This window comes from Theobroma umbraticum, unplaced genomic scaffold, assembly GCF_002168275.2.
Source record: "Theobroma umbraticum cultivar Fairchild unplaced genomic scaffold, ASM216827v3 scaffold_12.0, whole genome shotgun sequence".
Taxonomy (NCBI): Eukaryota; Viridiplantae; Streptophyta; class Magnoliopsida; order Malvales; family Malvaceae; genus Theobroma; species Theobroma umbraticum.
This window is the reverse complement of record NW_018397272.1, coordinates 2596552-2623053: the sequence shown is the minus strand read 5'-3', so window position 1 is coordinate 2623053 and position 26502 is coordinate 2596552. Positions and strand designations below refer to the sequence as shown.

The following is a 26502-nucleotide window of genomic DNA, read 5'->3' as shown; positions in this document are numbered from 1 at the left end:
TATCATTCGTAATTCTATATCTTATAGCATGATGGTATGATTATGTGATCTTTTTACCTTTCACGTCAACATTACATTAGCATTGCATGATATAAAAAATAACAAGAAGTACTTTAACTAATGATAATTAATCAATTATTAATCATAAAGTTTTATTTAATCAAAAATAAATATATAGGAGTTGATTGAACGTAATAAAAGAATAAAAATTAATTTAAAATTTTTTCAAACATTATATCTTTATTATATTATTATAGAATAACCTTAGACACCGATTTCTTTTCCATCAATAAGATTGATTGATTCTAATAATTGGAACTTAAAATTCTATTGAAATGATATTTCATTGCAACACATGAAAAAAATGCACATTCTTTTTACATAAATAATTGATAGTTGGGGTGTAAATAATGACAACTAAATATAGGAACATATTACTATTTAATTTTGTTTGGAAATATCATAGTGGGGGAATAATATGGACCAACCAAGAGGAAGCAAGCATAGCAATGCCGTATACGTCTGGAAAACTAGATTTATATTTAGCTGGGGTCGCCAGTCGTTGTGTTTGCGCTCACGCCTTTTCTTCTTCCATGAAAATCAATCCCATTAATACATACATGAATCTTAAAAATCAAACTATATACAGGTTCACCCTTTTGAGTTCAGGCACCAACGAATATCCAAGTATAAACTTTACTCTAAAATCTTATTTACTCTTATTTTAATTTTTAAAAAGTAGATAAATTAATTTTAAAAAAAAAAAAAACAAAGCAGACAAACACTCTATAATTGTCTACTTGGGATAAGCTCATCCTTTTGAGTGTTGGGACCCGTTTTGTGGTGCTATAATGCCTAGCCACCCTCATCATTAAGAGGGTTGAACCCTTTTCTCTCAAATTATTATTACCATTATGGAAGATTTACTTAAATTGTTTCCAAGTAAACTTTATAATCTTTGCCATGTTATGTCATGCCCTCCAATCAAGTGTAGTATTTTAAAAAAAAATTAAATAATTTTTTAATTTTTTATTATATCCAATCAATTATTTTTATTTTTAATCAAATAAATTTTTATGAATATTAATTAATTAATTATTATTAAATTAAAATATCAATTGTTATTTTATATTACGTGACGTCGACATAATATGTTGACATATTATAATAATGATGATAATGTAAGATGTTAACGTGACATAATAACATCATCGTGTATTATTTTTCACCTTTTCACATCATCGTGTAGTATAAAATCATAAGATAATTAGTCAATTAATAATTAAAAAAATTTATTTAATCAAAAATAAAAGTACATGAAGTTTATTGAATATAATAAAAATAATTTTTTAAAATAATTTTAAAGCTTTTTCAAGTATTATATTTTTATTTTTTTATGTTTAGAAAGTATGATATGGTGAAGGAAATATACTTCAAATTTGCTTCTTCACAATCATGCATACCAAACTCTCAAAATCTACCAATAATCATCCTCAAAGGTTGCTTACCAAACTTGTCCTTCTTGCAGGTCATTTATTATTTAATTAAATAATTGGCAGTTTAAGGTAGCCCACAATCAGTAAATGTATTGCAAATGTTAAATCAAAGCATTACACATCAATTACAGTAACCTTAAGCATGTTGGTCTTAACTAGTCTAATAACTGTACCCCGAAGAAAAAAAAAACTGGTGTGATCAAAACTAAAGTTAAATTAAAATTTTTAAGTGAAGTTATATTGCTTAATTTGTTTTCATGTGGAAAGTAGAAAAAAATTATCGATGATAAGTATTAGAATATGCAAATTTGTTTTAACATATAGTTAGGTACTTATTTTCGATAAAAAGTTGTCTTCTTTATAAATATCATTCTTTTTATGTTAAAATCTCAAAATTTAATTTCGAGAGATTTTCAAATTATAATATCAAATTGTAGTCGTTTAAAATATCCAATTAACGGTGTACTACATAACATTCTAACAATTCTGAGTTTGGGATCTCTAGATATAGCAAGAACTTGAGTCATGACTATATGTATGAGCAATTGAATCATAAGTTTTGTGCATATAAATAAGTGATTATCAAGATAATGACTTGTCCGTTAATGGGAAAAATGTGCACAAGAAGAGGTGGCGAAAGGATAAAATTCAATGATAGAATTAAAAGATAGTGGCGGGGATAATAACGGTTACCACTCTTTAATTTTTTATTAAATGTTATAAAATTTGAGATAATTCATAATTTTGTAAAATTACCTTTAATCGCTTTGTAAAATTCTGGATCTATCTCTGATTAAATCAATATTAAAAAATCCTTAATGACAGCTGAAAAGAAATGAACATAGAGTAATCTTGCGGATATTTAGTTGTTGTGAATAATGGGACGTTTTTATAATTTTCCTAAAAGAAATCAATGGGACAGGTTGGTTGTTTGGTGAGAGCAGGCACAGCAGGGGGCAGTGGGCAGTGGGCGGTATGTTTGGTAGCAGATATGGACGTGGTTGCGATCAAGTTGTGAAATGTCAGCATCGACTGATTGAAGGTTGGGTTGGGTTGGGTTGGGATGGGATGGGATGGAATGGGACTCATGGGCGTGGGAGTGGAGGCCATTTTTCACAACTTGGTTTTTATTTTTTTCTGCCTTCCGAACGAAACACGGTTTTGCGTTGTCAGAATTAATGACAAAGAACAGACGAAGAAAAAGGGGAAGTCTGTCGGCTTATATGCCAACTTGGCTTTGTTTTCGTGTGGACAACATAAATATTTTATTAATTTTTTTCCTAAATTTAAAAATATCGAAAACAAGAAATATTATATGTCAGTTGAATTTATATATTAAGAAAATATTTATGGGAAGAGAATTTTTCTAATGAAGTTATTTCGTGGCTGAAGAGCTGGTTACATGAATTTTTTTTTTAGAATGGTTACTTGAATATTAATTGTAGAGAAATTAAAATAATTGGGTAATTTGGTTATATTTTTTTTCTCCATATAAATGTCTAAACTTTAAAAGTGTTAAAGGTGGTTGACTTAATTACTTTTATATAATTTTGAATTAGCAATTTTATTATCTTTATCATTATCTTTAAGTTAATCAATTTATTTAAGTTTAATTTTAGTCTAGATATAAAGGTTAAAATAGTTACATTTAACTTGAATTTTAAAAAAAAGATGGCATAATATTTAAAAAGAATCCTTCAATTATTCATAAAAATTTTAAAATTTTTTTAATCTTTTATCACCTTCAATCAAATCTTTATACTTTTATTTTAAATTAAATAAAATCTAAATATTTGGATTGGGAACTATTTAGAGTAGAAGTTCCTTCAGCAATCCTTTGCTTTATCGATAGCCATCATTTTCATTCACCTTGCCAATTTTTCCATCATTTCCCCTTGAGTTTTCTTGATCTTATCCACCCGGCTTGATTGTTTGTTTTCCATGATTTTGATTTTATCCTATAATCAGGTATTATATGCATGGCGAACAAGTTGCCTCAAGATTTTCCATGGTTGAGTAACTTTAAACCTTTTTTAATTACCATAAACATACATCAAAATGTGCTTTATGCCATAAAATGAAGGTTTGATTATTGCATTTCTACAATTATCAAACTGTTTTCAAACACGAAATGAGTATGTATGCATGCTTATGGATTTTAATTGATGCATGAATGAATGCATTTCAAGGTATTTATCACATAACAAATATTGGCAAAAAGTTCCTTAATTAATCTCAAATGATTGTTTATTACATCCATTTTCCATCACTTATAACTGGTACAATTTAAATGAAATGACTAACTTGTCGATATTGTCATATGCCTCGCCTAAAAAGTCGAGGACATGTTGTCCATTTGGGCCTATTTCTTCAAGAATTCATGCCTCCACACCTCACCTATGTTCGTAAACCTTGGGTATGCTTGGACAGAAAAGCATCCTTGCGTAACTAACTCATACTCCTTCTTAATTGTTTGAATAGTCCACTCGAGTTGATCTTGTTCTCCTCTGAGTACTTGGATAGCTCCTCATTGAATATGCAGCATATGTTTTAAAGTAGTCACAGAAGATTAAAAAACGTCATTCTTTTCTTTTGTTGCCTAACACCTCGCTTGCAACTACTCATGTTGCTTATGTTCTCAATAATCACTCATTTAAAGGTGCTTCCTAGTTCATTAAACATAATTTTCCATGCCTTTGTCTTCTAATTTCTCCATTTCTCTTTTGAGTGTTTCATTCTCTGCTTTAATTTTTCCCTTGACCTCAAGTTGTAACTTAGCAACAAGGATATCGCGGGGTTCCAAATTAATTAAGTAGCTATTGCTGCATTTAGAAAGGAGCACAATGTTTTTAACTTTTCATGCTTGTTACACTAAATAATCCAATGTGACTTCATCAATGAAGCTTCTCGGACTTATTTTACAAGCTTGTTTCCATACCTCAGTAATCTCTTCCACTTTCTTCAATGTCTTAGGGTTACCATAAAAAAATTTAGTTTGGTTAAGCTTGTGAGTCATTGGGACAAATTGTTCAAACTCAACTTGGCTCCATGCCATAAGTGGGACATAGTTGATTGCCACTCATGGCCTTTGATTCTAAAAGATATTGGAAGGTTTAGTTCACTATTTTAAACTTTAAATCTAAGGTTTGATTTCTAGAAATTTATGAGAATTCTTTTATACATGAAAAACATAGGTTTTGCGTTGGTTTTGGAACTCTCAAGCTCACCAAAGTAAAGTTGTCTTAAACTCTAGCTAGTATTAGACTTAAATCCTTTAATTAGAGTTAAATTAGCTATTGATTTGTTGAGTATGAGTTGTTGGAAAATATTTGTGGAAGGATTAGATGATCATTAGTCTAAGATTATGTTGTAGAATTAAGTACTAATGATGGAAAACTTCATGATAGGTGTTGTGGAGAAAGTTTGAAGTTTTGGAAAACTAAGTGTCCGATGAAAAATGCTAGAGAGTAAGGCACGTTCTTTTGAAGTGGGTAAATGCAGTGTTTTTAATTATTTTAGCATAATTAAGCACGCCTATTCTATAACCTTGCATATGAATTAATTTCAATGAGTTTGTGCTATGAACAAAGATTTACAAGTATACTTTGATGAAAACTAAAGATTAAGTATATATAGTCTATTATGTATTAGTTTTGAGCATAAGGAACAAGCCCTTCAAAGTTTTATCATCTCAAACATTTCATTTTTCTATGATTGATGTACGATTGATGGTTTTAAATGTTAATGTGAGAATTGATTTCTCTTTGGTGAAGCCATGGTATTTATGGTAATTTATTTTGAGATTATTAATATGGTTGATTAACTCTAGCTGTGGTTATGTCACAACCTCTATAATATGTCGGTGATAGATTTCACCTTTTGATTGAATGTATATTCTGAACATTTGATTGTTGTAATGTGGTTGTTGAAGCTTATTGGGATAAGGACTTGTAGCGAGTGGCAATAGGCGTTAGCCATTTTGTGCAATGAGTTTTGGTGAGCTGGTTGAGGTTATATCCCAAATCTCACAAAGATTTACAACTTGAGTTGCTTAAGGTATTTTCTCGAGACTTGTTGGGTATTGGTAGTTGACTGAGTGCTACCTTTTCTTTTGGTCAGTGTCTTTGTGAACCGAACTTGTTTAGTGTGATGACAGTAGGTGATTTGGTTGTCTTTGGCTAATGCTCCACGATTTACTTGACTTGATATCTAATATGATGAACTTGTCTCGTGGATGATATTTATCTGATGTTTGAATATCGATTATTTGACTATTGATCAATAATAGTCTTGGTTGAAGTCCTAGAAGTGAGTTTTAACTTGAAAAGTTGCATTCTGTAGAAAATCTATCAATACATTGCACTAATGTATTGATAGATACAACACAGAACCGTTGAAAATGCATTATACTTTGTATTTATCGATAAATTGAGACGATATATCTATAGAAGGGACAATCTATCAATACATGGAGTCAATGTATCGATAAATCAAGCTTATTTTGAAATTTAAATGTTTTCAAAAGGTTTTCTAAATACAAAATGAGTTGGTTTTAGAATCTTTGACAACCTCTATTTATGTTTCAAATACTCCTAAATTGATGTTTAACTCGATTTTATCTAGACTTCTTGGATTGGTTTCTAAACTTATAAATATTGTTAAACCAATGTCCTAAAAATGAACTTAACTGGGAATAAATGAAAAACACTCCATATGCTTTAGTTGTTGTAAGCTTGATGTATGCTGAAGTTTGTACCAGACTAGACATTGCATTTGCAGTTGAAATGTTGGGAAGATATCAAAGTGATATAAGCTTAAATCATTGGAAGGCTACAAAGAAGGTCATGAGGTACCTTCAAGGGACTACCATTTCATGCTTACATATAGATGATCCGAGATCTTGAAAGTTGTTATATATTCGAATGTAGACTTTTGCTAGTTGTGTTAATTCTCAAAAGTCAACATTGAATATATCTACATGCTTGTTGGGGAGCTATATCTTGGAGAAGTGCAAAGCAATCTTTGGTTACTACTTTTACTATGGAAGTTGAGTTTGTTTTTTATTTTGAGGCTACATCATAAGGTATTTGGTTGAGAAGTTTCATTTCTGGGCTTCGAGCTATTGAATCTATCTCTAAGCCATTGAGGATATATTATGACAATTTAGTTGCTGTGTTTTTTGTTAAGAAAAACAAGAGTGGAAGTCAAAGTAAACACATCGACATTAAGTACTTAGCTATAAGAGAACATATTAAAGCAAATGAAATGCTTATTGAACACATTCATATTAAGTTGATGATTGCAAATCCTTTGATGAAAGGCATGCCACCGAAGATGTTCAAGAATCATGCAGCGAAAATGGGACTGAGCTTCGGTTTGTCACTTACTATTTGAGTTAAGATGCTTGCACATTTTCTTTGCAACAAAACTCTAAATTTTAGTGTGTTTTCTCATTTTTTATTGTATACATTTTATGTTTGAGAACAATAAATATTTTAAGGACCCAAAATAAACATTTGGGGTCTATTCATAAAATAATATATCATATTTATGACGTTTATTAAAAAGAGAAAAATTGCATTGTAATACATGGAAGCTAATTCTTATTTACAAGAGGACTTACCGCCATAGTTCATGTAATTCTATTTTTCTGTTTAAAGCATCTAAGGTATAAGAATATTGTGTTTTGAAAATGATTGTGTAATAAAAGTCCAAACCAAGTAGGAGAATTTAGAATTTTTAAAATTCAAATTCTAGATATTCCATATATTAAGTGGTCTTAACTTTTATATTCTACAATTAACGGAATAATTAATATTTATTATAAACGGTAGCTTTAATGGGATTGTGATAACAGCTTGTTATTTGAAAGTTCTCTCTTTCATGGCAGAAATTCTATTCATAAAAAGGACAAATTACAAGTCCCTGACTTAGACAGTTCTGAGTGTCCTATCCTTATCATTGTGAGTTGCTACTGAGTTGGAAGAACTCATAAAGAGGTTGGTGTTGGACTTTTTTGCTATGGCTGAAAGTTAATGTTATGATCTCAATTTTTCCTCTCCCATTTTGCTCTGTCATTTTGACATGTGAACGTATTTTATATGTATATTTGGGTTTGTCTCACAATTTCTTCATTAATTAACAAAATATATTTAATTTACCACATTGGGCACCCTAGAATCCACTAAATAAGCATGAGTTCAAAGAAAGCTTTCAACCTTTCAACAAGAACTGCATTTCCGAAAACAAAAAGAAGACATTTTTCCTAAAACTTTTTCAATTAAGTTAAACTAATTAACAATGATTTGCATGATTTGCACCCTAAACTACCAAAGAACTTGATCAATTAACTTAGCTGGCATTTTTTTGTAAGATAAGTTTTCCCTTGAATTGGTATTGGGGGAGTCAATATTTTACTTAATAATTCAACAGTGATAATTTAGCAAACTCTACATATTTTAGACTTACTACCTAGTTTTTACTGCCAATGGATTGATTCTCTAAACAGCAGCCATGGAAAAGGTCAAAGGTACTAGATTCATAGTAAATTTGTGTGACATTTCTGAAAGATGGTATTACAAAAGCAAATTTATAAAAATTTACATCAATATATTTGCAGTAAAGATTTTCTTTTCCTTTCCTTACATTGTTAAGGCTGGAATTGTTGACACTTGAGCTTGTACAGAATGAGCATCTTGATCCTCCACACCAGAGTTTCTAAATCTTCAACGGCCATATTTGCACCTTAGCAATCATGTCAATTATCATCAACAGTCACAAGTGTAGGTATTTGGCCATGATCAGAAAAGTCAATCTTGTTCAGTCTCAAACAGCACAACACTCGCTCTGGCAGTTCTTCTTGTTTTTGTGCCTGTTAATAGAATGCAAAGACCATTAGACTAAGGTATAACATTGAGAGGTTGCTTAATGGAAGTTGTCAGAGTACAGTTTCCTTGATGTTATTTATTATCTTATGAGTTTTTGAGTATCAGTCATTGATTGATGCATAGATCCCGCACGATAAATGCAATCAGATTGTTGTCTTACCTGGATGGTTAAACCCAGATCAAGTATTCCATTTTTCAAACGATCTCGAAATGACTCAAGTCCCTTCCTTGATATGTAGCTGAACCGATGAATATCCAAATCAATCTCAAAGTAATTGGGGCCCTGCGAGAGAAAGAGAATCAACAATCTCATAACTAATTCTATACTGCAAGTGACCATGGTAGTTACAAAATACTGTCTATGGATGCATGCATGGTGTATGCACTTTCTAAATTCAGACAAGCTAAAAACAACTCAAACAGAGGAACTGAATGAAAAGGTTTTATACTATCATGACTCTGGAACAGACTTAGAGTTTGCTTGGTATGCTTCAAGAATTGAAGACACTAAAGCCCATTGGAATTATCACATGTAGTGTGTGAATTCTTGTTTAGGAACAGTATCCAATGCTCTTGGATTAGCAAAGAATTTCAGAGCACTAGTTAATATGTGTCCCCCAAACTGCATGTGTCCAAATCATGTCTTAGGACAAAAATTTGGGTTAATTATAGTGCGCTCATCTTACTAAACACTGATAGACCCAACGGGCGAAGTAGAAACTCTTGCCATACCTTATAGAAGTTGTGCTGCGGGCGTGAGAGAACTGGCTTTTCATTGTAAGCATTTACAAGCTTCTTTTCTGTGGAACTCAAACTGAGATCATCAGGATTAACCAACCCAGCCATGATCTTTAGCCTTTCTCGGAAGGGAACAGTAGACTCTTTTGCAAAACCTTTAACCTTTTCCATCTCATCATCAACCAATTTCTGGAGCAAATGAGAAACTTTTAACCGATAGTACACAGTGGAAAAAGGAGGCAATAAGGAATGAATAAATTAAGTTACAAACAACAATTGGTAAACAGGAAACAATATAACATTGATTCAAAAAAAATAAGTAGATTTTGTTTTTCTGTTTCTTTTTTTTTTCTATCAAATGTTCATCTTTCACATTAACTACTACTCTAGAACGACAAAATACTCTAGTAAACAAGAGTGCATGCACGTGCATGCCAAGACAGAGATGCTACATATGCACATTCATTCTTCATCTGCATGCAAAGAAATAGTACCCAAATAAATAAGAACTTTCAATTCAATCTCCTAAGTGGATTCTCTATTAGCAAAGAGGAATAGCTCAGAATCTTCTCATCTCACATTCTGTTTAAGGACCCTTCTATTACGGTGACTACAGATATTAACAATGCTTATTCTTACTCTGCTGCAGGCCATAGTGAGTCTGCAACCTATTGAATTACAACAGGCTGAGGGCATGATCTGAATATTATAGAATTAAATACAGGACTCATTCAGAAATAGAAATTTTACTTTTATTATGTTACCTTGATGCTCTCCTGATATTGAGGAGAGATGACTCTGTCAAAATACTCAGAAACTTTGAAATAAAGAACAAGACTCATTCCTTCACCATCGCTATCACCAAGGAACATTGCAGCTGGATAAGTAGGCAACTGCAACAGGACACACAAGACAATAATAAGATACAATATAAGAAATTACTGGCAGGGATTTTTTGTGGTTTAATGGGAAATTGCAGTCCAACATTCCACCAAGATATGCCACAATGATTAAAACAGAGAAAAAGCAATTTCCGCAAAAAGCATAGAAGCTGTACACTACATGATCATTCCAAAACATACCTGAATATTAACAACTAAAAGAGGAGGGACTTTCCCATTTGCTTTCACATTAGGAAGCTCAATGTGTTGAGCAATGTGATTTATCTTTCTTGAACAGATAAATAAGTCAACACCCATTGGAGTATATGGGGAGTAATCAGGAGCAGGGGACTTTCGCTTATCTCTGTATGGCAAATCAATCAACCATTAATAGTTAAAATTAAAAGGCATAGAAATATAAGTGTGAATTTCTTTATAATAACAACTAATATAAATGCCTACAAATCAAGGGCGAGAATCACTAGCATACTTGAAAAAGGTCTCGCCTCGAAGTTTAAAAGTTGACGGTGGAATCTCAGACCAACATCCTGGATTTGGCTTCTCATCCTTGCTACATGGAATTATGCATCCTGCTCTGGGACGATATAAAAATCGTTTTGATGAACCTGTATATACATCAATGAAGTTGAAATTGTACATAAAATCTTGAAAAGAAAATACAATCAATATATTACATGACATGACATGACTAGCACCCCAACATTTAGCTCATTGGTTGGTGCATGATCCCGTGTCTAAAGAGCAAGATTTGAATCCCGCCTCCCCCAATTAAAAAAATAATATATATATATATATATGACCAGAAAAGAAGGGTAGAAATTCTACGACAATGCAGTGGAAACATCTATCAATTTATATAAATCAGAAAATTTTCATCAGAAATAAAATTAACTGAAATTACTTACATTCTTCAAGTTTGTCTTCTCCATCACATGATCTCCTCTTAAAAGAAAGCCTATAAACTGCTGATTTTTTCTTTTGGGATTGTGGAGCCATACTTGAAGTCAAAATCTTCTCATTGAAACTCACAGAAGGAACCATTCTGGATAAGCCAGATCTTAAGATTTTCTCTTCAGAATTACGCCTATCCTCTTTCAGACCTTTAAAGCTTCCATAAGGATGATCTAATAGTTTCTTCCTCCTATTACAAATATCATCAGCCTTCCCAAAGCGTGAAAGCTCATGACCCTGACTACTAATAAGAGAAAATCGGTTTGATTCTTTGAAATCATCTTTGCTCATTTTACCTCCATCTATTTTTAAATAACTTTCATGGAATTCTTCATATTTACAGTTGCCATCCACAAAGCATGAAGAGCTTTCATACTGAAGCACCTGACCGCTTGATATATTCCCAATTGCATTGCCTGCTGATGGAAAACCATCTGGAAAGAAAAATCAAGACAAATTACATACATAAGATTGTCATAGATGATTAAATCTTTCCCTTTTCTGTCCAAATCAGCAACATATAACTGCACACTCAACAACTTATAAAGCTTGCAATGTAGTGTACTAAACAAGGCAGACTATATAACGTAACATACCAAAAACACATTTTATCTATTATTTAAATATGGAAATCAGCAATCGTAACTATATGATATATTAGCCCCAATATTGTCTAAAATTGAGCAGATGCAGAAAAATATAGTCCAGAGAATGACTCTTAGTTTTATCTTTCAACATATGGTGATTGATAGTACTGCTCCAAATCATTCCATTGCTATGCAATCATGCTTTACTTTTGTTTAAAGAAAGCAGTACCCTTTAAATACAATCAAGGAAAGGTTGAATCTTTTATTACCTCCATGAACGCTGATGAAATCATCATCTGAATCAGATTCCAGAATACTGACTGAATCAAACCAAGCATCCTCTTGGCAAGCTACTGCAAAAAAGAAACTTCTTTGGTCAATTTCAATATTATTTTCTGGCCACAGTAGACTATAAATCTGTGGTAAAGAAACAAAAACAAAATCCTCTTAGCTGGAGGGTTGGAAACTTAAAAAAAAAAAATTAATGAAATTTTGCTGATCAACCAAAGGAAATGTATACTCAAAACACCAGAGAAAACACAAGGAAAACATGTTTTTCTGAGACATTTCTTGGCATAGAATATAAAGTTCATTGGAAGGAAAAAGGGTGCCAAAATGCATTTGTTATACTGTCATCTTAGACTAGTGCCAGTCATCAGAATCCTTTCTTACATGTATACATGGCAAGAGATGATGGAAAGTTGTAGCACTCAAGAAAATAAGAAGTCCCTTTGGAAAAAAGTTTCACACCCTTTATTCAGAAGTTTTTCATAACCTTCTATACACTTTAGCAAAATGTTTTGCAAAGATATTAATATTTATGAAAAGAAAGGACCTACCATTTGCATCAATTTGGCTAAGATGCCACTGCAACTGGGTGAGATGGAATGTCGAGTTTGAAACCTCAGATCTTCTACAAGTAGTGGTTGCACCTTTCTCAAAATCCATATGTACATATTCGCTAACAGCTATATCCGTTACACGAGCATCACTGCTCCTTTTCTTGGTTCCATCTGTCATAGAACCAGAAACCTTCCCATGGCATTTTCTGGACCGACGACGGTGCCTTCTCTGTGTCTTGATTCTTTTAGAAGGTGTTGATACACAACTCCCCATTAAGACTGCTTAGTGACAGAACCCTGTTAAGAACCAATATTTTCTACATCAGATATTCCAACCTTTCTGCAGGAAGCCTAATCTGCTCTACAAAGAGAAAAGAACTTGCAACTAATGGTAGGCATTATCACATGATCAGTTTCTGTTTTTAAAAAAAAAAAAATGTTTGTATAGGTGAACATATATGGAACCGTCATGGTCATAACATCCAATACCTTAGCAGACAGAAAAGCACATATTAAACAACTGAATTGAGAACCCAAAAGAAGTTTTCATAAGGATTCTAGAGCTTAGCAGTTAAAAGCCTAAACCAGCAATATTCACTAAATCAGATAAACCATATTCAGAAGAAAAACTGAAACGTCAAAAAAAAAAAAAAGAACCTGATAAAATCCAAAATCAACAAAACAAATAATTTCTGACAGGATGATCAATGTCAGGAAAACCCCTGCTCAAACTGGAAGCAGCTCCTGTTCGAAGTTTAACTAGAAATACAAGACGGAAAAGCTGAAAGGCAAAGACAGATATAGGCTCCACGTCCAGTGATTAAAGAGACCAAACGAAGAAGATTGAGGACAAGTATACAAAAGCATTTTAAAAAAGAATGATGCAACCCCAAAACTAAAATGAATGATATCTGTCCCACATCAGACAGGGATTATAAAATGCTAAGAAATAGGATAAAACACAATCTAAATTAGCAAAGAATTTCTGGTTTCACACCTACGCCGAAAGGAAACAAGACAATGTTCAAATAAAAATTATGTGAAAACGACATAAGAAAAAGAATTATTAACAATATATTTTATCTCTAAGAAAATGGCAAAGAAAACAGAAATTTTGAATCCAAATTGGCAAAAACAGAACACACAAGCTGTTTTATAAAAGAATACAGCTTCTCTGGTATCAAATCAACGATATGTTGAGACATTCAAAAGCAGATATCCTTACCCAAAAAATAAAAATAAAAGGTAACGCAGATTGTAAACAAAACTCAGAAAAAGAAAAACCAGCAAACTTGGAATCCAAAAATGGAAATTAAATGAAACCCAACACAAATGCTGGGGAATAAAAAACAAAAGCCAAAGAAAATCTAATACAAAAACCATCGTTGAAACGAATATTAATGCATTCAGCCATTATATGCAACAACTAAAAAAATAAAATACCTTGAAAACCAAGAAGCCAAATTAAAAAAATAATAAAGGCCCCAGCCTTTTTCCAGCAATGGGATCTCTCGAACAAGAGAGACTCTGCAGAGAAAGGGAGACAGAGCGGGAAAGGGATATGTCAACACATCCAGGCCGGGTCGGATCCAGGTAAAATGCACAGAAGATCAAACTGTTAAAGAGAGCCAAACAAAGAGAGGAGAGAATTTAAAGGGCTAAAAAAGAACAGAAGACGAAGATATGTGTTTTTTTGTTGGTTAATTAGAAAAAATGGAGCGAAGGGGTTCTCTCTAAGTTGGGATTATGCCCCCATGAATTTAGCTTTTTGCCTTTCCTGGAGGTGCTGTTGGTAATAAAGACATGGAGCTGGCCATTTTAAAGCTTGCTCTCTTTTTCTGTTCCTCGGTTGGATCGTTAGTGTTGCCTTCACGCCATCTCATCCGTTCTTGGGTAAATATTGTGTTTGTTGGAGACGCGTTTTTTGTCAGCTAATGATTACTAAGTACTATCTTTTTTCCTTCAAGAGAAATAAACTGAAAGCATTATCAATTGTTAAATTATTTAAAAAAATTTAAATAAATTTTTATTTTTTATTTTATTTAATTAAATATTATTATTATTATTTTAAATTAAATAAATTTTATTATTAATTATTACAAGTAAAAATAACATTTATTATTTTATATCCATATAGTATTGAAATTATATTGATACGAAAAGTAAAAAATGTACTATCATATTAAATTAACATATTATATTATTATCAATTATGATATATCAACATATCATGTCATCATTTAATTATGATGTTTTAGTATTTCAAGTTAGAATCACGCTTTATAGAATAATAAATAATATTTTTACTAAGTCAATCATTAGTCATAAAGATTTATTTGATTAAAAATAAAAATATAAAAATTTATTTAATTTAAAATAAAAATATAAGAGCTTGATTGAATGTAATAAAAGTAGAAAAGTTTATTTAAATTTTTCTTAAATAGTTTAAGGACTTATTTTTATATTATGCCTAAAAGAAATTATCGTCTTTTCCTTTAAAAATATTTTTATATTTTTAATTATATTTTTAAAATTAAACTTAAATAAAAATAAATATTTATTAATATAATGATATCTCAAACCGAATTTGAGCCTTTTTGTTTGAGTTTAGTGGATAATAAGACTCGTGGGCACGTCCAATGTTATAAATTTTAATTTTTTTTCCAATCATTAATATTATGATGGTGCCTGTAGCTATCTTACGAAAAAAATCATAGAAAATATAAATTATACTTGAGTGGAGTTCAATTAGGTACCTTCAAAAGAATTTATAAGGAAAGTTATATTATATTAGTCAACTACATGAATGTATGGGTTTTGCTTATAAAGGAAAAGATAAAATGGTATTAATTAATGATAGTTATTAAAGTAATATTTAATTAATACCATTTTAACTAAAGAAGATAATAATCTTGTTAAATATTTAAAAGTTTTTTTCATTAAAAATATATTGTTCAAACAAAATGAACAACATTTATAATTTGGAAGTTTCTATTTTTGTTAGATGATGTATATCAACTTTCTAAATGCAAGACCTGTACTTAGATAAATGTTAAGGGAATATAAACTGTTGCCCAACTATAAGATATGTCTAATTATGGAAACAATTTGCTCTTCCTTTTGCCATATACATTTCTTTGGTTTCTATTATTGTGCTATATTGTATTATTGAACTGTATGAATGTTTGGTTCTTGTTAGTAAAGAAAAAGATAAACTAGTATTAATTGAAGATAGTTATTTATTCTAATTTTAATTATCAAAAATCTATATCTACATATATGGTTATAGAACAGTACCTGTCCAAAGAAGACAATAATTCTATCAAAGATTGCTAGATGCATAATAAAATATTTAGAAATGACAAAGTATATAACTTGTATTATTGGCAAATTAAGATAAACTATTGTAGAATATAAGGCAATAGTATAATGTAAAAATCCTATCAATATAAAATAGTTATTAATTTTTAGTAGTATCTATCATTTATATAAAAAATAAATGGTTAAAGGTCATCAAATTCAGTTGATTTCTTTACTCAATAATAATTGTGTGCTAAGTATATTGAAAAATGAGTAGACTTTTTTAACTTTTTCATTTGTTCAATAAATTGGATGGATATTTATTAGAATTTAAACATTCATGTGTAAAAGAGATATTTAAATACTATGGATTCAAGCTTATGTAGAATAAGAGGATATATATAGAAAACAATATTAAATTGCAGTTGATAAATATTAAATGAATCCATTTTCTAAGTATTAAAAGTTAGAAATGATTGTTTTTAAGTATTTTTTACTAAAATAAATAAAAGTAAAAAAGAAACCCTTCAAATGTTAAAAACAACGCAGTTTTGACATAAATCATATAAAAAAAATTAATTCAATTGAGGATAACAGGTGTCAACTAATTAACTCAATCAGTTATTCTACTTATATATATATATATTACAAATATAACCTATCAAAATAATATAACATGAAAATCTCAATTAAAGGTTTTAATTGGTTACTTGTAAGGTACCAATTAATTAAAGAATTGTTAATGTCGTTAATACATAGTTGTAGTAGGTACAACTTAGGACCAAAAAACTTGTTTTCAAATTAAGGCATCCAAAAAGAAAAAAAAAATGGGAGCATCCAACATTGTAAGAAAAAATAAACACATTACAAACATGAAGTGGTCTTTGGGTTTAAAACATTGCTACTGACTTCTTATATCAAAAGGACAAAATATAAATAAATAAATAAAAGTTGTATATAGGTAGAGTTTTTTAGTATTTTTCACGTTAGCACAAATATATATATTTTTATGTTATTTATTATTATTCATGAAAATCTTGGTTTTTATTCTTCTGGTACAAAATATCTAGGGTTTTATAATGTGAACTAACTTTATTAGTTTATAGGGAGAAATTTAGGTAAAATTGAAACTTGAAGTTAAGGACATTACTCAGAAAAAAGGGTTTGGAGTAAATATTTAGTTAACATTAAGAATTTCCAAATTAATTGAAAATGAAATTTCATGTATAATAAGAAACAGAAAGAGAAGAACTATTATGATAAGTTTTCACTAATTTGGGAAACTCAAATTATGTTGGAAGGGTATGTATGTATGTATGTATGTATGTATGTATGTATGTATGAATTATATATATATATATATATATATGTTCTCCATGTACTAATAATTTTGATTAGATCAAATGTGACACATGTAAAATGTTGCCCCTAATCACGAAACAATCATGTAAATCCAGCTATATCATCACTGGTCCCATTTAAGTAGAAAAGGCCAAGGGATGGATAGAAACAAGAATACAACAGTGAAAAAGATGAGCTCCCCTTTTTTATACTTATCTTTTTTTTTTCCTTGTCTTTCTACTTTATTTTTATTCAACCCTGAGTTTTTATGGTCTAGATGTGGTCTCAACAAAAAGGAAACGCACTTTTTGTCACAAAAGAACTTTGAAGCTGGAAAAAGGGCAAAAAGAGGATAAGAAAATCAAATCAAATTATCAAATATTGTCAACAAAATAATTAAGGATGTCTAATCTAACTTTTTAAATAAAAGAGGATGTTATCAAAAAAAAATTATTGTTTCTAATCATTCATTTCCATGATGAGAAGTTATTGAATTCTTATAATTAATTAAAATTTTTTTAAAAGAATTGAAAGATCAAATTCATCATTTTTTTTTTCTTGAAAAATTGCTAACTAATAGGAGAAAATTTTTAATAATGTAAGTGGACAACTAAGTTTGGTTTTGCTATGTCTTGTGGACAATCGAAATGTGAAATAATTGTGTTGGTTCTCATATTGTCACTTTTCTTTGAAACATAGTCATTTACAAATATTTGTTCATGATCCCCTCCCCTATAATAAATTTGCCTAGGTTAAGTTTGAGGTTGTATCTTTCACAACTGTGACACCCAAGAACTAGCTACACCAATGATTTTAAGTTAGCTTCAAGCCAAAAATATTGCATTCGAGTGTAACCACCTTCTTCTTTATATTTCAAAGATTCAAAGGTAAACGACGCCATCAAGCCAAGTTGGTAAAATCTTTGTGATCATTTAGTAAGATCCTTTCGGGGAGGAGGGTTAAGAAAGCTTTTACCAAGGAAGATTATACTAAGTTTGTGATATCATTTAATAACGATTAGGAACCAAATTAAATTATTTAGCTAATATTGTCAATCAAAAAAAATTAGGGTTTTTATCAAAAATACTTTTCATATATAAAGTGTTTTCAAAGATAACCCTCTCTATAATTTTAAATGGTTTTAACCAAGAAAAATTAATTTTGAACAAAATTACTTTTGGACAAAATTACTTTTAATAAAACCAATCCATATGTTTGAGTTTGCGTCTTAAACCGACCCATGTGTTTGGGTCAAGTTTTTTATCACTATAATTTCTCAGCTTTTCTTGACAGACCATTTATCTCCAGAGCATTTCTTTCCAGGAAGAAAAACTTTTGAGCTTTTTGTGTATTTTGGAATGGTTTTTGATATAAAAAAAAACCTTTGAGCATCTTGAGCATTTCTCGTTAGGTAGGTATATTCGTTGATTATGCTATTAAATGAAATATAGTATGTTGTTTGAAGTTGTTGATTTTGTTAAATGAAATTTGGTAGTTTTGGTGATTTTTGGATTGAACGTCGATAGGGCATGCATGATTGGTTTTCGGCATTGGGTTTAGGGGTTTAAGGGTTTTCGTGATTTAGACATTGCATGAGTGGTTGATGAGGGATTGCGTGATCGGTTTTTAAGCATTACGTGATTGGTTTTAAGGCATTGCATGATCGATTTTTAAACATTGCGTGATTACTTTTTAGGGCATCGTGTTACTTATTTTTAAGGCATTGCGTGACTAAATTTTAAGCATTACATGACTAATTTTTAGGCATTGCATTATTAGTTTTTATGCATTACGTGACTGGTTGATAAGACGTTGTGTGACTTATTTTTAAGCATTGCGTGCTTGGTTGATAGGGCATTGTGTGATTGATTTTTAGTCATTGAATGACTGGTTGATAAAGTATTGCGTGATTTGTTTTTAGTCATTGTGTGATCAATTTTTAGTCATTGCATGACTAATTTTTAGTTATTATGTGACTGATTTATAAGGCGTTGTATGAATGATTTTTAGGCATTACATGATTAGTTTTTAGGCATTGTGTGATTGGTTGATAGGCATTACGTGACTACTTGATAGGGCATTGCATGCTTGGTTTGTAAAGCATCGCATGACTAATTTTTAAACATTACGTGCCTTAAGCATTGCGTGACTATTTGATAGGGCATTGGGTGATCGGTTTTGCTCAACTTTAATGCTTATATTATGTATCTATTTTGTTACTTAATAAGTCATGCTTCACAGTGCTTCATTTATTTTTGTATGCAAAGATAGTAAAAACTAGTTCTTGTTTTTTAATCTTCTTTGATCATATTTACTAAATGGATATGTTATCTGTTTATTGTTGTAGATGGCCAAAACAAAGTAAGAGAACCTGGAAGCTTTGCTTCGTGTTTTGAGGGGCAAGTAAGCTATCAACGTTGCCATTAACATCCACTGTAAGTGGATGCAATTATATGTCATACATGAGGTGTTGCGAAAAAAAATTAGTTCGAGGCAGTAAAAAGAGCGTGCTTCAAGAAAATGATGGACTTAAAATCGGAAAAAAGCTTATTCTGCTCTAGTCTTGTTCACAACCTATTACTATGTAGAATTGATGAACCCAGCTCCATTGAGGGTAAGTTATGGTTTGCCATAAGCAATACTAAGGCTCGTTTTTCCAACCATGACTTTTGCCTGATGACAAGACTAAAGTTTGGCCCCATGCTTGATGTTATCTTAAGTCCCTATTAGGCCATCCTAAGAGGAATTCACCAAAGATATTAGGGAATGGAGAACATAGTGAAGCTCCCAGATGTGTTAAATAGGATCATACATTCTGGGATAAACATCAAGCTCATAAACAATGATCAAAATATCATAAAAGAGTATTTTGGCTCCATTAATTAATCAACATACAAATCATAATATAAGTGATGCACTTTATTCTGAGGAGCCACTATCTTTATCTACGAAACCTAATACGTTCTCAAAGTTTGTCATTCATATTAAACAACTGTTGCATGTGTGCGCAGGTTGTCTACAAGTTGAACATGCTTTCAATCGTCATTATCGTTGAGGCACCGACTAACTAAAAGATAATGTTGGATTTGTTGATGGAACTACAAACGCCGTTGGGCAATTTTGTCTATTATGATTGTAGCTCTTACATTGTATACATATATCTATTGAAATCATGTTCATCTCCATCGTCAACTACTTTCCCCAATTGATAGAATCTTTTTCCTCCTAAGTCTTCCCCTTTGACCTCACCAAGGTGGTGCAAAATGACAACTTGTTTCACATCAGGAGGGATTTCCCAATCACTGGGATGCCTAACTAGGCAAATGGGAACAGCATAACCCTCCTCCCAAGATCTAGTCTTGTAATAATTCAAGCAAAATTCAATGGTTGCACATTTACACTTTCTACGAAGACAATGAACTCACAGTTGAGGAACCATGTAAAAGTTCAATTCATTACAAAGAAAATAAAAAACATGGATATTCATACCTTATTACGACCATGGCATGGTTGTAAGGGAGTAAATAGGTCTGAAACTCCTCACATGAACACGTCTTGATGGATAAGTTTACTACTCTATCCTTACTACTGCTTATAACTTAGAACTCCACTCAATTGCTTGCTTACATAAAAAAGTGACATATTTCATTAAATCATGTGTTTAATAGATCAATAGCCTAAAAGTTGAAAGGCGGGGTCAAATTGAAGGCCTCTTTGTGTCATTTATGGAACCAATGCTGAAACATTCCTTTAATACACTCGATCAAGGTGGTGATTGGTATTTTTCTTGCCTAACTCAGACATGAGTTGTACACTCCGCAATGTTGGATGTCATAAGTTTGTAATACTTGACCAGTGACCGTGCACATGCCCATCTCTCAAGGCGTAATTTCATAAGGTGGTCATAAGCATCCTTGTAAATTTATTTCAGCTGTTTCACATGTCTATTGAAATCGGCTACCCTGTAGTAGTTAGCTATAGAGGTGAAAATCCTTACAATGTCTTTACGTTTGTACTTGTTTTTTATGTTTTTTTCCAAATGGTAATCGCATAAACCATGGTGCTTGTTGTGTTACACTTTTTCGATTGCATCCTTAATGTGAAGATGCTGATCAGAAATGAATATTGTATTTTCATGACAACCAATCACATGATGCAATCAGGCAAAAAACCATGATCATGACTTTTAGTCCTCAACGTGGCCAATGCCAAATGTAACCGGATATATTTGCTTGTTTGCGTATTTGTAAATAATAACAAACGGAATACTTTTGAATTTGCCTTTTAGATGCATGGCATTGATAACAACTACTGTCCACATTACAACCTTGAACCCCTAGATATATGCGCCATACGCCAATAACGAATATTTGAATTATTGTGCCTGATCGGTAGTCACAGTTGTGACTATACCGGGATCTTCACGTTTCAACATATGGAAATATGAGGGCAAGAGTTGGAATTACTCTTCTGGGGGACTGAAAACAAGACTCTCCGGATACTCCTTCATTTGTCAGGCCTTACCATACAATCATTGCAATCCCCATTTGTGATTCATCTCTTCAATTATTTTCTTAGGTCTCAATGGTGTTACATTATTTCTTTGCAGCTTGGGGGACATAAGTTCACCTATTAACCTTGCACTTGTTATTGGTAGCCACCTTGTAAACCATCAACAGTACATGTGTGTACCTTATGGAATGTGCGAACTTGCCAATAATCTTCGTCAGGTAACTTTGTTTCACACACAGCGAACTTGCATACATTGTCCTTACAAGCAACTTCAAAACGAGTGTTATGACTTTTTAACTCTAATCTTGAAATGTTTTTTTAATGCCAACATGTTCAAAACTTGTTTTAATTCAACCTTGGAAGGAAACATTTTTCCTCGGTATAAGCGATCATCAGTTGATCTGGATTACAAGATGACAACTGATTTTGTCTCTCTTTTTTTCCTAAAACTTAATGGTTATTTTTCTTTCAAAAAAATTCAGCCAAGAATAAGAGAGAGGAAGAAAGAAACGGTAAAGTTTTGGAGGAAAGGGTGAGAAGTGACAGCTGAAACTTTTTTAAGAAAAAAGTAAGTTCATTTATTTTCTTCCAATCTTTTCTCGTTTTATTGAATCTCTTGCCTCAAAAGTTTAATCAAAATCAAACACTTTTGAATCCATCTTAACCATCCATATATAGTTATGGAAGCGTCAAACGTGCTCCATAATTATCAAAATTAAAATTAAATAATAAATAATCTAATTTTTTTAATTATCATTTAGAGTTCTTGATAAAATAAAACTCTTAATTTAAGATAACTCTTATCTTTAATTAAGACAAAAAATTTTATATTGTTTAAATTGAGACAAATATGTTTTCTTGTCTAGATTAAGACAAAAAATATTTTTCTTGTCTTATATTAAGACAAACACATTTTCTTAGCTAAATTAAAATCAAACATTTTTTTTTGTAAATTCAGACAAACATGTTAAAGTTACCATTTTTGTACACAATTTAATTAATCAAATAAAACATACATTTCAACTTAAACAAGTTGAATTTTATGAAGTTAAGTGCGAAATTTATTTAGACATAGATATTCTGAGCTCCAATAAACTTAGAATTATTCTTAATCTCATTAAAAAATAATTCAAGTTTATTAATCATGAACTCACTCTACCACAGATTCATGGTTGCACTCTTGGATTAGCTATAATTATAAGAAACAATTCAATACTTGATATTAATTATTAGTTGTCTAATTGCAAACCTTATATTGTGAACTCTTGTAATCATCCAATGACAAAAGGTAAAATTAACGTTTTACCCATTATGTCAATTTTATCCTCTAGTTTTAAATTTCATTCAATTAGTGATTCAATACTTTAAATCTAATCTTTTGAGTATTTAGATGTGATGAGTAGCTAATTCATAAATCCGCCGGCCTAGATTGCTAACCAATCCTCCTAAAATTAGATTCAATTTTTAGATTCAATTAAAATACATGTCTCTTATGTATAACTCTTCATACAAATGTATCTTAATATCTCAATAGAATCATGGTACCTTAATAACTAAATAATGAATGCTTATTTAAAACAAACTCCTCATCTTATTATCAAAATGTACTTTCATTACAAATAAATTAATGAAATTAAGTATGAGAATATACTTACTTTTCAAGGCACCATATTCTCAAAATTCCTAACAATGGTTGCATTCGTTAGCAAGAACGAAGCATTTGTTTTGATGCACATGCTAATCGAAATTGTGCAAATAGCATTTGTAGACAGCTCGTGTGAGTATCAAGCTGCTCAAACTCATGTGTATTCATTGATGGTGATTGTCATTGTTGTCGGTTAGGGACTGCATGGCGTGGTTTGTGTAAAAGTATATGTGCAGCAATATGAATCTGATTTAGGTGATTACTATGTTGGGTTACTTATTCATGTGGCATAACATTTATATGTCACTCCTTAGCAATCACAAATATTACAACTCCCTTCTCATCTCACAGAATACTTGCTAAATCTTCATTGAATAATGCATGTAGCTCAATTTTGTGATTTTGTGAGTTTATCCTAACAACATCTTCAATTAGCTTCATCATGCCCGAAAACAACAAATCACTCCTAACACCTCTTACTCATGTCTCACCACCCTTGTAAGTGTCATCGATCCAATGACCACCGTATGTAATCATAAGCTTCACATTTGGCATGTCGCTGAAATTTAACAGGAAATAAGTGTCACAATCAATTTATCAAACATGTGTCACACAATACTTAAATCTAGTTACGCAATATCTAAATCTAGTCACGTAATGCCTAAAACCAATCACACTATTCTTAAAAACTAGACACGTATTGATTAAGTTACATAAAGCTTAAAAGGCAATCTCACAACGCCTAAGTCACGCAATGCCTAAAAGCCAATCATGTAATACTATAACCTAGTCACGCAATGCTTTTGTCCCACAATGCCAAAAACCCAATCACACAATGCTTAAGTTACGCAATGCTTTAGTCCCACAATGCCAAAACCTAATCACACAATGCTTAAGTTACGCAATGCTTAAAATCAAAGATGCCATAAGTTAGTCTCGCAATACCTAAAACCAGTAATACGATACCTAAAAACCAATAATGAAATGCCTAATAACTAATTGATTTGCTTGTTTTTAGTTAGATTTAAATTGCTAAAGTTATATAGGGTTTTAATTTATAAATATATCTAATCAATATCAACCCTTCAACTTTAGAGTTCTATGAATATAAACTAATAAATTCAAGAACCTTAAACACATACCTTGATGCAATCTCTGCTTTTTGGGATGACGAGATAGACAATATTTGGCAAGAAAGAGAAATTAAGATTTAAGTTTGTAATTTTTGTCTAGATGATGAAATAGAGAAAACTGAGACCATTTAATTTGTCTGAAATTGTTTAAAGAGTATTATTGTCAAGTCATTTCAAAAATTGGCTAAAAATAATTAAAATTATAATGGGAGGTATTTTTAAATTGGGCTTATGAAGAGAGTTATTTCTCACAATTTTCTCAAAATTATTTAGCTAATATGTTAAGATGAACAACTTGTTTTAGTATATATCTATACACTATATAAAAGTAGGATAATTTGATTACTGATCAATTTCTTTCAATTGCGTAGAGTCCCTCCTTATATTTTTTTGAGTTTTTTTTTATATTTTTTTTAGTTTTTTTTTCAAAACGACATCGTTTTGATATTAAGCCTTTTATATTCTGAATGTCGATTAATGGCTTTTTATTTCTTTTGGCCTTTTAGTTCATCGTTCTTTTATCGTTGATATTAGGTTTTTTACATCCCCAATTATTGTTAGACTCTCTTCTATTCGTCGGTCAATTTTCATTTCCTCACTTGTTGTACCGGACTCTCTCTCTTCCGCTGGTACCTACTTTCTCTCGTAATTAATGCTTTATTCATAGCATAGAAGAAGGATGCGTGGGTTGTTATAGATTGATTTTTTACTTTTTTCTTAGTTTTTCTATGCAAGGGAGGTGCTGATCGTATTTTACCATGTTTGTTTTTTCTTTTGTATTCTGTTAGTTTAGTTGTATCATGATTCAACATTTGTTCTTGGTTTTTTATTTGTTTGTTTATTGTCTTCTAATTTATTAAGGTTTTATTTCATTAGTTATTTATTTATTTTTTTTAAGTCTCTGTTCTATTATTTGCACTTATTATATCGATCACGGTATTTTTTTTTTACTTTGATTGATCTTTTTATTCTTGGTTTAGTGGGTTGGTTTATGATTTGTATTGATATGTTTATAGTTATTGAAATAGTAGTGGTACTCGATTTTGAGTTTTTGGTACTCTATTTTGTTTTTTGCCTTAATTGTAACGATCATAGTATTTTTTTTTACTCTGATTTATTTTATTATTCTTGGTTTAGTGATTGTCCTGGTAGTTTTTGGTGCTGTAAACTTTATCAATGAAATCAATACTTATGCCTTAAAGAAAAAAAACTTGATTTTGACCCATATTAAGGAACGACAAAAAGTTTTTTTTCTTTTTCTTCATTGATAGGCAACCTACACTGTTGCATAGCAAACGTTTTAGACTGCAACACAGAAAGAACTTTCTTAATTAGTTTCTTAGTAAAATTTAAACCTAGAGCCATAGAAAACAATTATAAGAATTCACTTAAGAATGAGTTCACTAATGAAAGGAATGCCGATGGCAACAAAGCCATCAATTATAAGAATTCACTTAAGAATGAGTTCTCCTAACAAAGTGTCCTTCAATTTAATTTTATGCAAATACTTTGAGCTAATCATGTATAGGATATCCGAGATTACATCAAAAGCAAAAGACCCATAGGCCCAGAATGATAGAGTAACTTCAAATGATCAAGACCCTACTCATACTATAAGTTATTATTGGAGGTGGAAGGAAATAGAGAGCATATAGTTCTTTCTGCCCCAGCCTTTTCTTCTCCCCCCTAACTCCCTTTAAACGTCCAAAACGAGTGTCTAGGAGATTCAATGTTCTTGCAATTCAGTTCCAAAATCAATAATTATGAAACTGTCAATATCCACTTTCTTAACTTCCTATCAAATATAATATTCAATTTTTTAAATAACAAATAATTGAAAGCATTATTCAAATGAATAACTTTTTTTTTGTAGTTTGTTATTTGCTTTTTACTTTCTCTTCAGTTTTTATGAAAAAAAAATAATAAAAACATTAAACTAATGGAGTCTGAATATTATTAAAAATAGGATAATTTGATTATTGTTCAATTTCTTTCAATTGAGTTAGAGTCCCTCCTTATATTTTTTTTTGAGCTTTTTTTTTCCTTATATATTTTTTTTTGAGTTTTTTTTTTCAAAACGACATCGTTTTGATATTAAGCCTTTTATATTCTGATTGTCAATTAATGGCTTTTTATTTCTTTTGACCTTTCAGTTCATCGTTCTTTTA

At 30.9% G+C, this 26502-nt stretch overlaps 1 protein-coding gene across 1 annotated transcript; it reads right to left on the bottom strand.

Annotated features, from left to right (window-relative positions):
• Window positions 1-7963: 7963 nt before the first annotated feature.
• Window positions 7964-14278, bottom strand: LOC110426773 (DUF1336 family protein (DUF1336)). Its single transcript, XM_021442073.2, has 10 exons — window positions 13847-14278; window positions 12401-12700; window positions 11831-11914; window positions 10929-11408; window positions 10493-10628; window positions 10204-10366; window positions 9886-10014; window positions 9116-9310; window positions 8544-8666; window positions 7964-8367 (listed from the first exon to the last, which is right to left on the bottom strand). The coding sequence occupies exons 2-10, from the start codon at window positions 12675-12677 to the stop codon at window positions 8254-8256; spliced, it is 1701 nt and encodes a 566-aa protein (XP_021297748.1). The 5' UTR covers window positions 12678-12700; window positions 13847-14278; the 3' UTR covers window positions 7964-8253.
• Between the last annotated feature and the right edge of the window lie 12224 nt (window positions 14279-26502).